This window comes from Atractosteus spatula, chromosome 27, assembly GCF_055471065.1.
Source record: "Atractosteus spatula isolate fAtrSpa1 chromosome 27, fAtrSpa1.hap1, whole genome shotgun sequence".
NCBI lineage: Eukaryota > Metazoa > Chordata > Actinopteri > Semionotiformes > Lepisosteidae > Atractosteus > Atractosteus spatula.
In genome coordinates, this window is record NC_142732.1 from 8,361,120 (window position 1) to 8,375,344 (window position 14,225).

At 39.5% G+C, this 14,225-nt stretch overlaps 1 protein-coding gene across 4 annotated transcripts in view; it reads right to left on the bottom strand.

Annotated features, from left to right (window-relative positions):
- bcas3 (BCAS3 microtubule associated cell migration factor) overlaps positions 1–14,225 on the bottom strand; it is a 234,459-nt gene that overhangs the window by 90,756 nt on the left and 129,478 nt on the right. Inside the window, exon 24 of one of the 4 annotated variants that reach the window (XM_088906942.1) lies at positions 12,393–12,784. The exons of the other annotated variants lie outside the window; for them this stretch is intronic. Within the exon in view, the coding sequence (XP_088763068.1) occupies positions 12,780–12,784 (5 nt within the window). The 3' untranslated portion in view covers positions 12,393–12,779. Of the gene's footprint in view, positions 1–12,392; positions 12,785–14,225 lie in introns of those variants that run through there. 4 annotated transcript variants of the gene reach the window in all.

The window sequence follows — 14,225 nt, forward strand, 5'->3', positions numbered from 1 at the left end:
TTAAGACTGTAGCTGCTGTGGAAAACTTAGTCTAAACGTCACGGCTAGATGAAGGAACTGGGTGTGATACAGTGGACCACAGCAGCCTAGGTGAGATGCAGCTGTGTTACTGAAGAGACTGAAGTGACCCTGGAAGTCAGGCAGCGAAGGGTTCCATCACCATTAAGACTGGAGAGAGCTAGAGGGGAGGATAAACAGATGCAACTAAAGAAAGAGAAAGAGGAGCTGAAATACTGAATTCTGACTTAATTCAGCTATGTCTGGAAATCAACCAGCACATCTTTTTTTTATTTTTCCAGAACCCGCTGACATTCCACACGGATGCAGATTAGGATGTGCTTTCCAGCGGCCGCTTGGATCGCCTGTCTGAAAAATACACAACACGCACATGTGTTGGTGAACATGCAAGGATTTTCGCTGCCATGAAGTGAAACGCATTTTCAGGCTTTGCTGCACTGAAGGAATACGGAGAGGAATGCCACCTTGTGCTGCCCTGAAGAGCCGTCCCTGCCATGCTGCTGCGCTAATGACCTCACAGCAGTATCCCAATCCCATCCTTCTGCTTTTCTTTCTCACTGAATGATTTCCCTAAAGCCAGAGCTGGGCAGAATGCCACTAATGCTGCCGTAAAAGTCCCGCTGTGTTTGGAGGGAGCGAGGCGGCGGAGGGGCAGGAGGTAATCAAGCTTACAGATTAAGGTTCGCTAAAGCTGTGGGATCTGCATGGCTCAGGGTGTTCATTAACCCCTTATGGGGAGGTGTCAGCTGCACAGTAGACTGGCCACTCTATAGTCCAGCAGTCCAGCAAGGACCACCTGCAGCTGGAAGATATAAATCCTGTGCACAAACATACTGTACATTTACACATACATTAAAAACATTAAACAGAATATCCTCCCAACACTTCAAATCCACATCAATAATTAACCTTCAATGGTGTGAAATATTGCTTGAAACCCATTTAATATCTTCAAAAGGCAGAGCAAGGTCAGTTACATTTAGCACATGCAAGACAAAGAACTCCCATTTCAATAAAACTACTTTCTACAATTTTAAAGTATTCACATTCAAAACACAAAGGTAGAGTTGCAGTACAAACCAGACCTGCAATCACTAGGGTAAAAGTAAGCAGCAGGTTGCAGCTGGGTGTGCTGCCCCTGAGCTTCTGCAGGATCCAGACCACATGGACACAAGAAGACTGGAGTGTGCAGAGACTGTACAAGCTTAGAGATCCCTTACACAGGCAAAAATAGAGATGTTCGGAAACCCAGGGAGATGATAAATATTACAAATTGCTATAGCTAGAATTTATATCTACAGGTAAAACTTAAAAAAATATAGCATTTTTTTTTCTAAAGGAAAGACAGCAATGGCTATTTTAAGAGAGTGCCAAAAATGATATCTAAGTGGCCCACAGAATCCCTCCTGCCAAAGAAGACTTTTCCAATTAATCTATACATGAGTACAGGAGGTGGTTAAGCCTTAGGCACAAAACAAGGTCAGTAGAATATGGGTTTATTTTTTCACCACAAAGCAAATATCGCTCTACAGACTCCTGATTAAAATGCAACAGCTGTTTATGGAGGCACATTTTCCGCTAATTTAGTAAAACAGATTTTAAGAAGCCCTGTTGTACAGTAGCTGCTTCTTCATTTGCATAACTCAGACACAACACAGTGCTTCTGTCTGTAATCACTGCCTGCTTCTCCGTCACACAAAGTGCTCCAAATTAAAATGAAAAGTGCTGCATCCATTTTTCTTCTTCTTTAATTTAATTATTACCCCAAAGCTATTATAAAATACACTATAAGCAAATGTGATATTGTGTGATGATAATATCAAAAGTGACTATCTGCATTATAGAGGGCATCAACAAGCTTTCTGAATTTATGTTTATGGGAATGAAGCATAAAGTATTTGAGTAAAGTATAATTAAATTCCTGATCTTCTAATTATTTAAAATATCTTTATCTGATTCTGAAGGCCCCCATGTAAATTACAACATGTTTAACAAATTATTTTGCTGTAATTTGCATCTACAAGGTCAACATGCACTTACTCTATAAATGTAATATATTGAATTGAGATCCTGGTGTCCTTAGCTTAAGAAACTTTAATAACATTTATGTTCTTACATTCAGGGTTGTCTTTCAAATATTTTCCGGGTCTTCCCTATTAGATAAACAACAATGCATGATAAACGTGCACAGAGAATTTATTTAATCTATATGACATAATTAGTATTTGAAAACGTTTAGATAGAGATATTGGCCAACACACTGGATTTAAATCATTTATCCACTCATCTTCTATTTCTAATGCGCAAGGAGTTAGCAGGCAAAGAAGTGGGACATGACTGGTGAACTCTTGAGGTCTTCCATTCTACATCTTTAAAGAGGTCATTAGCCTGTGCTTATTCATATCAGGGGACCCCTCCTTGCTAATTAAGGTCAAGACATTAAGCAAGCTAACGGGGTGATGTGTGAAAACCAATTGGATGGATGAGTCTTGGTCTGCAGCTCTCAACCCACGAACCGTTAATTTATTCCATTAAGTGTTGGTGCACTAGATTTGTTTCGCTTGGGTTGTCTTTCTTCAAATTCTCCTGTGCACGCAAATAACATATTCATGACTGCCACTGCGTGTTACTCACAAAGCAGGAGTAGGCTTCGGTGCTGAAAAGGAGAACCATATGGAGCAGCACTCCTTCTAGACTGTGTGCACTCTGATACATAGCACATAGCTGTGTGCTTGCGCATTACACATTATTACAGGCAAAACGGTCACTTTTCCATAAGAAACGGAGTACAAAGACATCTTGTAGATTTTAAACGATTTGGGATTTTTCCCCCCTCTGCACTTATTCATGCCCCATGGCTCCAGTGCCTTTGATAGAGCATAAGAAGGAATCCAGTCAAGTCATTTTATTGAAAACATCAACTGTTATTTTGGAAGAAGCCATGCTTTACTCCCGAGATACAGCACCAAAGAAACGAGGAGCTTTCCTGATTACAGAGACAAGCCCCAGACTTCGGCTTTAATGAGCTGTTATCCATGCATCATGGTGTGCTAAGCCAGAATGTAAAACTATACGCAAGGCGTACTGGCCTGAAACATTTTTCTCTTTTAAAGGGAACACAAAACTAGACAACTGACTTTCAAATCAAAAACACAGTTCGCTACTGAGAACCAGGAAACCCGCAGCACCAAGCAGACGCACGTGACGCTGGAACGACATGATATCAACTACAGCACTGCAGAGGATTTCTTTTGCCGTGCCCTTCTTCGAAACCGGAGCCGCCGCAAAGAAGACCAAGACTCCTTGACAGGCACAGCATTTCCCAGTGGCTCCTAAAAGCGGCACCGAGATGCTTCTTTGTCTCAAAGACGTGTAAATTGCTTAATGGCAATTTTTATTTCATATCACTCTTATGGTGTCAATAATCCCGGAGGCAGCCCCACATTTTCTTAAATTAATCATAAGCCTCTCGTCTCCTAGCCTGCAAACCTAGCCATGTGTGAGAACGCCAGCCGAGTAATTATACATCCGCTCAAAGGATCAGACAAATACGATTTCTTTAAATTTTTAATAAAACACCACAGCTGTCAGGAAAAAAAAAACATTTTAGTCGAGAACTGTAAAAAAAAAAGAAAAAAAATACAAACCTCAAAGTCACAACACAGTAGCTTGAGACAGAGGGGCAAAACAGTATCCTCAGTCAATAAAGTACTTTTGCTTTCTTTACGTTACGCAGCGCTTTAAGGTGACTGTGAGATAACGAAGTTACTTTGAATGGTTCCACTTGAATGCCTAGACAGGAACAAACCCAGAGGGCTGAGAGTCTAAAAACTTTTTAGATAAATGTAGGAAGCACTGGGCAGCTGGTACACGTTTTTATGCAAAGGGAGATGTTAACTCATCGACACTTTGAATATTCAGAAATAAATCAGTAATTTCCCCCCTTGTAATAAAACTAGAGCTGAGGTGCAACCATAAAACAAAAACTTTTCTTTCATGTTCGCAGAGAGTGTTGACATAGTTTTCTCCTAAATTAAAATCTATAATTTCCATATCACTGCATTTTATAAGAATGCAATTATTGTGTTATAACACAACTGACTGTAACGGTAATGGAGATATAAAGCTGTCAGAATGAATTCCTTTAAATCGTTGTTTATTAGAAAAAAATCTTTCTTAAAAATGTGGCAAATTAGCGATCTTATCCTACGATTGTCAAAGATATTTCTGGACGCCAAACAAATGAAAACCAAACAACACAAGCTTACATTTTCCTCCTCCAAATGTCCTTTTGTTTCAGGGTTTGTTTTACTTAACATAACAAATAATGTCACAAGGGGCTTCCGCTGCAGAATTCTCATTTCCAGGCTCCTGTAAAGTGGTGTGAGAGTTTAAAGTATTTTCCCCTGCATTCACAGATTTAATAACAAAACAGTGACGGATCAAGACTTAACGAATTAAGCATCTGTCTCTACATTAAGATGATATTAAGCATGCATAGCCCATAATATGAGCATCATGTTCAGACCTGTGAGCTCAAAACACTTTCAGGTCACATTTTAACCTTTGAAATTCATTGTGTTCAATCTAAAACAAAAAGGTCAGCAGGAACCTTCAGTTTACAAATTAAACCATTTCTGGTCTTCTTATATTACTAAACCACTTCCATATGGTTTCAAGTTATTAGGAGGTTTCTACTATTTTGCAGTCTCACACAGTTTTGTGATAATCGTGATACACATCAAGCATACATACAAGCCTTTTGTCTAATCAGTGAATAAGCATGCTATCTTCTGTCACCTGGGCTTCAGAAACGTCAAAATGACAATAAAGTAAACGCTGACAAAATTTTGCCACAATCCTGCACTGTAATGATTTATCACACTCCTATACAGCTTGGCTCCATACATTCATAAATACACACGACAACGCATAGTAAACACAAAGCAATTATTTCTGATGTACTGCTGTCCAAAGATAAACTGGCGGCAGGCCGAAATTTAATTTTTAACATTCTCGTGCAGACTAGTCTATTGTGGGGTGAAGAGAGAGGTGTTTATAATTGTGTTTGAGCAATAGCTAACTTGTATTTACACTGAAGTGCTGGGTTCTTAAAGGAATTTATAATCAAACCCAGTTTCTTCTTATGCATCTGTGTTTTGGAAGTGAAAGATTCAAACCTTTGAAGCAAGGTTACAAATACTGGAGAGAGGCAAAATTAACGAAAGGATGACATTTGTAAAGTTTTTAAAAGTTCACTTATACAGCCCAGTTAAAGCTGCTTGTAATATTGCATTTTGAGAGGACGTGCTGAAAGCTGAAGTCTCCCACGTAATCACTGACGCCCCTCAAAGTAAAGCACTGTCAAAGTATAACAGTTATTGTATGAAAAACGATGTAAATGGAAATTAAAAATATTTTTGCAACCGTTACGCATAACTGTCAGCCCAGACACTAATACAAATCAACCTAACAAGCTCAGGACTTCAGTTTCATAGATGGCATATCAACACAAGCTGAGACATTAGTTAAACACAAATACAGCATATCCATCCCCCACACAGTCCCTTACATGCAGAGGACGACAAGGTCTTTACAATACACACTTGAATGTTCCTCAGGCAATGTCCAGATGCCTTCCACTTGCCCGAGTGTACTGTTTTAACACATGTGAAAAATGGTGTTGCACACCATTGCTGAAAAAACTAAATGTTATGGTTAACAATTAGTATCGACTGGGTACAAAACTAAGGGCAGTTCTTTGCTAACTGCTCAAGTGCTGAAATGAATGTGACATTACCTACCACAGTACTGCATCCTCCATGTAGCAAACATTTATTTAGGGTTTTAAAAAGTGCAACCATACAAAGAACAACCCTATTTTCTTTCTAGAAATCGTACTCAGTTATCTAAAATTACTTAATTCTAAGAAACTGCTCAGTTCACAGGACAGTTCATAGCACACTATACAGCAATTTTTAACTTCAAACATTGAGGTAATAATACATTAGGCTGAAGTGTGAGCAGCATGCCAAACCTATTCTGTAAACATACTTTACATGTTTGTGTTTAGTTGAAAAAAAACTATGACACACAAATCTGCATTTACAGGGCAGATACGGTTTCGCTTACGTTTCTATTAAGTGGTATGGGAATTTCTACATGAATATTATACACTCTTGGTCTAAAGAAACATGCAAGTATGTGCCCATTATGAAGGCGAGCTTAATGAACCAAGAACGACCTTGATCAGTGATTCAAAGCTCTGAGTACAGGGCACTCCCTCCTCTGCCAGCCTTTGCTATGACATTCATCAACCCTGTGTTTTGATCTCTCAGGCAAATCACATGTGCCTTCCAATCAGGGTTCAGGTCTCCAGGCTGCCACTTCCAACTCACTGGAAACAACCCAAGGAGGCAACACAACTCTTTAACAACAAAGAACAGCTTTATTTAAACAAGGGAGGAAAAGAGAAACTTTGTTGTGAGACGTTCCATAGTTTTAACATCCTGTGTACAGTTTTGCATAATGTACTCTGTACAATTCAGAAAGAACAGATAAGATGTCAACTAATAGTTACTTGCAGCAAATAAGGCGTGCACATCTTGGCACTTAATCTGTCACAGATTTCAGAAAGTCAGCAATTCTTTTTCATTTTCCCTGCACCGTTCACGATAAAAAAAATTATTTACATGTCAAAACACTAGTTTAAGTGAAAATTTACAAATAAATATAATTCATGCAAAATTCTCTCTGTCTGGTAATGTCTGTCTCATAGATCGTCTCACCAGTGTAGCTCTGTGTCTTTAAAAGCTGGCAGAGGCAGGGAAGTCATTAGTGGCACTTACATTTTATCTTCTCCCTGATTCCAAATCATTTCATGCAAAAAAGTGATTTTCTCTCTTCTAGCTTTATCCCTGAACACTCAGGTTACCAGGAGACAAACAGGATTGAACACTCCAGATTACAGGATTATTTTAGAATACATCTGCTTCAATATGATGGAGCACCACGTTAAGTTTTATACTAAATCTCTTAAACTGGGCCCTGCTCTGCATACAGTACATCACAGTGCAGTGACTCTCCCTGTATGTTATAATGACTCATTAGAGGAAATATTGGAATTCACTCTTTTGAATGCTTTCAATCATATTTCTAATTACATTTTTAAGTCTAGACATATTGTGGTACTACTCCTTCTGTGTTCTGAGAGATTTCATTTCTGAAGCAGAAACTGTAAACAAACACAGGGCTTCTCATGAAGAAAACTGCAAACACACACACAATTTATACTTAATAAGCAAACAGAAGTAAGAAATTTTATAAATACTCCTTTAAAAAAAGTAACGCTGAACTTAACACAGATAGGCCTACTAAAAGTAAATGATTTCACTAAGAGTTGCAGAAAGCATGGCATTGCATTCCAATTATTGCCAAAAGACATTTGATAATAAAAATGCACTTACAGCTGTTTTACAAGACGAGGACTTACTCTGAACCCATCAGATTAGCTTTCTCTAAGGGAGTACAGTTCTCTAGAAGAGAAATAACTTTTTCCTTTTATTTAATGTGGTTTAGAAACTTCCAGCAAAGCAATGAGCTAATTGTGGCTTTTGATGTTAGCCTTTTTTAAAAAAAGAGATGTTATTCTTCATAGTCTATAAAACATTTTAACTGTATATCTCTCTTGCAATCATTACTGAGGTCTCTCAAACAAAAAAAAAGGCAAAAAACAACAAAAAAGAGATGCCTTCATCAAAGTAAATGGAAATACAAGGTATTAATTATGCTAAATGAAGAAATATGGCCATTTGGTTACATTTGTGGGTCAGAAACACTTTAATCTGTCCCTGCCAGCCAGCTGCCTGGTTTTCAGACCTCTGTGCATCTGTATCAGCAGACGGTTGACATCAAAGTGCTGGGAGTGAGGAGAGCAGCAAGTGTTGGCACTCCCACTCTGCCCAAGGTCAGGGCAGGAGGCTCCAGCATTGTCCGGTTATCAGTTACAGCACTGAGACCTGGGTCAGAAACACCGTCCGGTGCAACTCTACCCTTGTCTCTTCTGAAGACACCCAACTCCCAAAACCTCTGCACGCAAACCTCTCACAATGCAGAACCTGCCAAACTAAATCCCGCTACAGCAGTGCATGGTTACAGGTGTCTAAAGTGAAGACTACAGGCTGGATAAAGTCAAAACTTCAACTCAGTCACCAGCTGCACCTCTCAATGGTGGCTTCTTGTGTGACACAAGGTTCTGCCCAGTGGGTCGCACACTAGGATGTTGCCTCTCACATTCAGCAGGTGTACTAAAGGCCCAAATAAATAGCAGATTCGAAACGAGGACGGAGAACAGCCACACACCATCTAGCTGCAGCAAATTAAAGATTTTATGACTGCATTGCACGGCATTACTGAGGGATTCAGACAGCAGGTTCACGGGCAAAGTGTGCTAAAGCCATCAGCGGAGATGTTCAGAGCATTTAGCAATTACAGTGCACAGAATGGTCTTTATGATAGGCCACAGACAGCATGGCTACTGATACGACACAGCAAACACTGCACACAGACTCAATGCCACAACTCAATTAAAAGGGTATGGAACTAGCTACCCAGCCATGTTGTTGAAGCCAATACCCTGGTTTCTGTCAAAAATGGCTGTATGGGATCCTGGGATCATCTATAAGTGCCATATGATTTAGGTGGACTGAAAGCCCTCGTTTCATTTGCAATCTTTCTAATGTTCTTAAAACAACTAAACATTTGTATGGCATTGTGTACTGGGAAATTTGAATTCAAAGCTTTTTTTTTAATAAACTCCTTCTGAGTTGGACTTGCCTTTTCCTAAAATGGTGACAGGATATATGTAATTTTCTAATCAAACTCTTAAATTAAACACACACTCAGAAGCTACGTTATTAAGAAAGCAAAGTGTTAAATATTGTCAACAGATAACAGGCATTCAACTAGATATAGGGGTGTACTACAAAAATATGGCCTCCTTTAGTATCTGCTGTAACTAATATTAAATTTCATCATTGTACAAGCATCAGAAAAAAGATGTGCATTACACTTCATGGGATTTTGAAAACCTGAGGCTCCTGGTAACAGCTCACAAACATGTTTGTATATAGATAACAGTTGGGTTAGTCATTGAGTAGGATATTCTGAGCTGAGGGGGTCAAACAATATTCTTGAACTAAATCCAAAGTAGGTCATAACTCAATGGAAATGAAACAACGTAATGAAAACAAAGTTGCTTTAAACGTTCTGATTAAAACTATCTGTGCTCCTTGCTTCTCAATGATGGCAAAGCCCATCACAAGATGACTGGCTTCCCCACAGTCTAAATCTCTTCAATAGCTCAATGTTTAAATATCATTACTCTTGATCTGGGGACCCATCCATTGTATTCTACACCTGGCAGCTGGATGGATGAGCTGCTCTTCAGGAAAAGTACTTTTAAAAAAGTAGAAAAGGTCCTCAGTCAGACAGACGTCACACAAATCAAGATTTATGGACGGAAAATTGCAACTCCTGGATGGAAAGATGAAAAAAAGACACCAAAGCCTACATAAAAGATTAAAAAGCCAAGCATAAAGAGGACAGAAAATATCTCACAAGTCCGACTGCTTGTGTATTATTTGACTATCTCTAAGGCTGCACTCACATCAAATGGAGATTGCTAAACTGCGACTGAACACAAGGCTCTGATTACACTTAATTCAGTATATTACAGCATAAGAATCAAATTTCAAAATACCAAGAGGTCTATGGCTCAGACAAAGTACATTCACTAATTAAATATTAATGCTCATTTGAGCAAAAACCTCAAGGAATATTTTTAAACTATGAAATATGACAGACCTGACAAACTACTAATAGTCTTTATTAAGTACCTTTATAAAATCGCTTCATTAATGCTAAATTCTACAAAGAACTACTCAGTAATTTAAAGATTCAAAGATGCACCATATTTTGCAGATTCTGTCCTCATGTTGCACATGAGCTTTGAAACATTCTGCTTGTACAGCTTGAACATTTAAAATGTATTCTATATCCTTTAAGCTGTCAACACAGATGGCTGGAGAGATCTAATAATTGTAAGCTGTATAATGCCATCCAAATGTGTCGATAAATAGCATGAGCAGAAAGAGATCAGAATAATAATAAAAGTAATGGGACATTATTAACATTAAAATGTTTAATTATAGTGAATATTAAGATTAGCAATCATGAGTGGCGTCACATTCAAATGTCAAAACGTTTTACATTCTGCACAAGGAAAAGAGCACTATTTGCTGAATCCGAAGAATCAAAAAGTGGAGTCTGCATTTGCTGTTTTAAATCCAGACAGCAAAACACAAATAGAATAAACAAGAAAGCAAAACAGAGAGAAAAGACAAAGGGAATTAAAAAAACCCAGGGAGAGAGATGACAGAAAGGCAGAAGAGCCAGGGACTGCCGAAACAGCTTGTGAAGTACAACAGGAGGGCTGGTAACGAGAATAGATGAATGAAAAAGAAGACGAGGTCTTGGAGCATCGAGGGAGTTGTTTAAGGAGAAACAGTGTCCGTTTGTGGCCGGTGATAATACTTTCCATTCAACAGGGTTTGCAGCTTGCTGACTCTTCTGATTGCAGGCTGGCGCCCTGCTGGCGAGCCTCTGCGCTGAAATTAAATCCACTCTATTCAGTTATAAATTATAATGCTCTATAAACAACACCCCCACTGGGAACAGAGAGAGAGAGAGCTCTGCAGTCCACACACTCTGCGGCACTCCCTCTCTCCTCCACTGTGCGCTGTCGCTCACTCAGGGGCTGTTTGATCTCCACAGAACAGAGAGAGAGAGAGAAGCAGGAGAGTAACCCGAGTCAAAAAGGAGGGAAAAAAAGGCAAAGACCAAGAAGAAGTAGTTATTTTGAGCAAGTAACTAGAACACCAAGACAAAACAGGGAGAGGATGAAAACAAATGCAGAAAGACATGCTAGATCAGTGGACACCAAATGGCCTGCACACTAGCTGATTAATCCTGGCCAGACTGCCGATACTGCAAACTACATTTTTCTACTCCGCCTTCTTATTCAAGGTATGCCAATAAGGAATGAATTAAGAATGCTTTAAAATGACACAGAAGTTACCTAACCCAGTTGTGCCCTTCCTGCATTACTGAGCTGCATACAGCTTATTTGGCTGACAGGTTTTCGAGATCTACGCGACGATTGTGGATGATGGGCACCCATTTTCCACAGCAGATAAAAACCTAGAGAGGATGGGCTGTTTTGACAGGGCAAAGCCGCATTTTTTTCCTAATTTGTTGTTGTTTCTTACCCCACAACCAAAACATGTGAGGGAATACTGCAAGAAAATATCCTCACAATGTTTTATAACTTTAAGCACATTCGTCTTTAAGACTGGTTTTGCACATGAGGTTCTAGGACAGAGTACATTTGCAAACTCTAAACATTCTATTCCATTGTTGTTATTATACTCCAAAACAGATATTTCAAGCCAATTTCAGGCAATTTGTACAGTCCTTTGACAATATGAAGAATATTTATCATAACATCAGCAACCACTTACACTAAACAAATGTTTTTTTTATCCAAATTTAGGATCTCACAAAGGCTGAAGACACCAATAATGCACGCTTGCATCTTGTGTGTGACCTTTTCCATGACAATATTTGCTTACAGACAGGCAGACTGCACGCAATTAAATGAAAACATGTTCTAAGGTGTTGAAGCATCCCAGGCTGCAAACATGAGAACTTCCAAACCTCATGACTGGTTTCCTGTGGACCCAGGAGCTTTCTTATTAAAAACTAAGTTGAGAGACAGCCTCCTGTGCAGATCAGAAGGGTCCCTGTGCTCCCAAGGAGAGAGATGGTTAGTTAACCCACAACACAAGGCTGGGCAGCCTCCCGCAGGGCGAGACTGGGGAACAGCAGCTTGATGCTCTGGCACAGCCGCAAACCGACTGAACTCTTGTGTTTGGTTTGTTTCCAGCTAAAGTCCAAAGTCTGGGACCCGCCACTCAAGCCAGTGGACGAGAGCAAAGTCTGAGACCCTGAGAGACGAGGCCACCCCAACATGAACACAAACACAGCTCCTGACAAGGGAAAAGACAGGGCAGGCAGGACCAACACTGACGCTTGGAGATACTCACAAATGAGCCTTAGATCTCACACGGAAAAGAACGCAGGGAAGAAGGGCCCGGTTGAGAATTTTATGATGTTATAGTAATTGCCGGCTGTCATTGCCGGAAACCTGACTCATGGAAAAGTGAAGTGAAGTGAACTGCAACACCAAAAACACCAAAAACATGAAATAAGATTCTCATATCTCAACCTTTAATTATGCAATTAAAACACCCTTACATCCAAATGTTATAATTTGTTATGTACCCTCAAATATCTATACCTTACTTTCTATCCAATTAATCACTTTTGCCACAATACATGAAGGGACACAAAATTCCTAATTCCATTTAATGAGAACTGCATTTCACACATGTCAGTAGGGGGCAACCCACAGCACTCCACCTCTGGTGGCAAAGGCATTACAGCGACAGAAAATTACATTCAGCTTACATTTTCTTCAAAGGCATAAGCAAAATTGTAAAGTTTCACAAAGTAAAAAAACACATTATATAGAAGATCAGTCTTACATAGAAATTCAGAATGAAAACAAGACTACAACCAGTTAGAAGTGCTGCATCAGCTTCAGAATAAGTCACTATGTGGAGCCTCTGCTATGGTGATGTTTAACCTATAAAGCAAAGACAGAATGAGATTTGACAGCCGGACGAGAGGCAAGAAACACTTAGCTGGCAAAACCAAAGAGTGAAGAAGTAAAATAGAAAGAAAAGCAAAAAAATACAAGTCAGATAGTTAATGCGCACACTTCCTAACAGACCCATACATTCTGCATATGCATTTCAGCACAATTTTAACGAGTCTTCATTCCCTTGCTCTTTAGCACATGTAAAACAGCTCTGAACAATGAACAGCCAAGATACGAGTCCTTGTTGCTGTACGTGGTGAGTAAAGCTGGCCAAGACAGTAATTTTGCCATCCCATTTGGTTACTGAAAACCACTCTGAATCTGAATTGAGCAGCTCAGTGCTGCTTTGGAGAGTGACTAGGATGTTAGCAGTGTAATTGCAAGCTTCTGTCTAGTAGCATACAGTAAAAATAGCAGCAGCAACTGGTTCTGCTGTCCAATCAGGAGCCTTTATGTTAACCTCCCAGCCAATTACAAAGCGATTGGCTGAACAAACAAAGGATTATTGGTTGTTAAGTCAGTCTCTCAGTTTGAGAACTCGCTCCTTCTCTTTCTCTTGCCAGGCACACAACATCTGCAAACACCTGATACAGATCGAGCCCCCTGCGGTTCTGCGCTCTTGTTAAATTGTTACCACCTTTACCAAAGCCAATTCTGACAATTAGCAATACTGCCTTCCACTTCAAAGCTAAAACAACCAGTAGGTTCAACCTTGCTGCTCCCTAAGATTTGTTTTTGATTTTCACAAGATCTTTAGGCACTTTCATCCTCGCTTCTTTTTCTTCCTTCACGGTTTATGGGAAGAAATTGAATGCAACAGGAATGGTCTTATCTTATAAGCTTTTTTTGGAGCAAAGCTAATTTGTCCCATATTGCCTACAAGTGCTAAATAGTAACATTTAAACCATAACCTTACAGCAAAAAAAAAAACGATGAAGACTTTTATATGGAGACTAAGAAAACATTTGAAATTAATCTAAGACTTCTATATTCTAATATTTATGAGTAAAAAAAGTATTTTACACATTAAATGTAGTGATATATGGAACAAGCATTACAGGCAAACTGTGTATCCTTAAAAAAAACACAAACAACATACTATATAGGGCTTTCTACTGCATGTCTATAAAGAGGTTAATTGTCTCATCAAACTCTATTTTCACAGCAGTTTGCTTTACAACTCCAAGTCTGTCATTTAAACTGATGAACAGATGCAGCACTCACTGCTGGTACCACTGCAGTGCAGAAGAGCAAGTGAAGTGCAGGAAGAGCACAGCCATGTAATGCTGACACCAGTGTGGACCGCTGAGATCTCTATGTGCTCTTAAGTGCCAAGCGTGGATACGATTTCATGTGCCGTACTGGGTTGCATGCACACCACCGTCTTGTCCTGCCACCTCCACTATCCACACCTACTGTACAATGG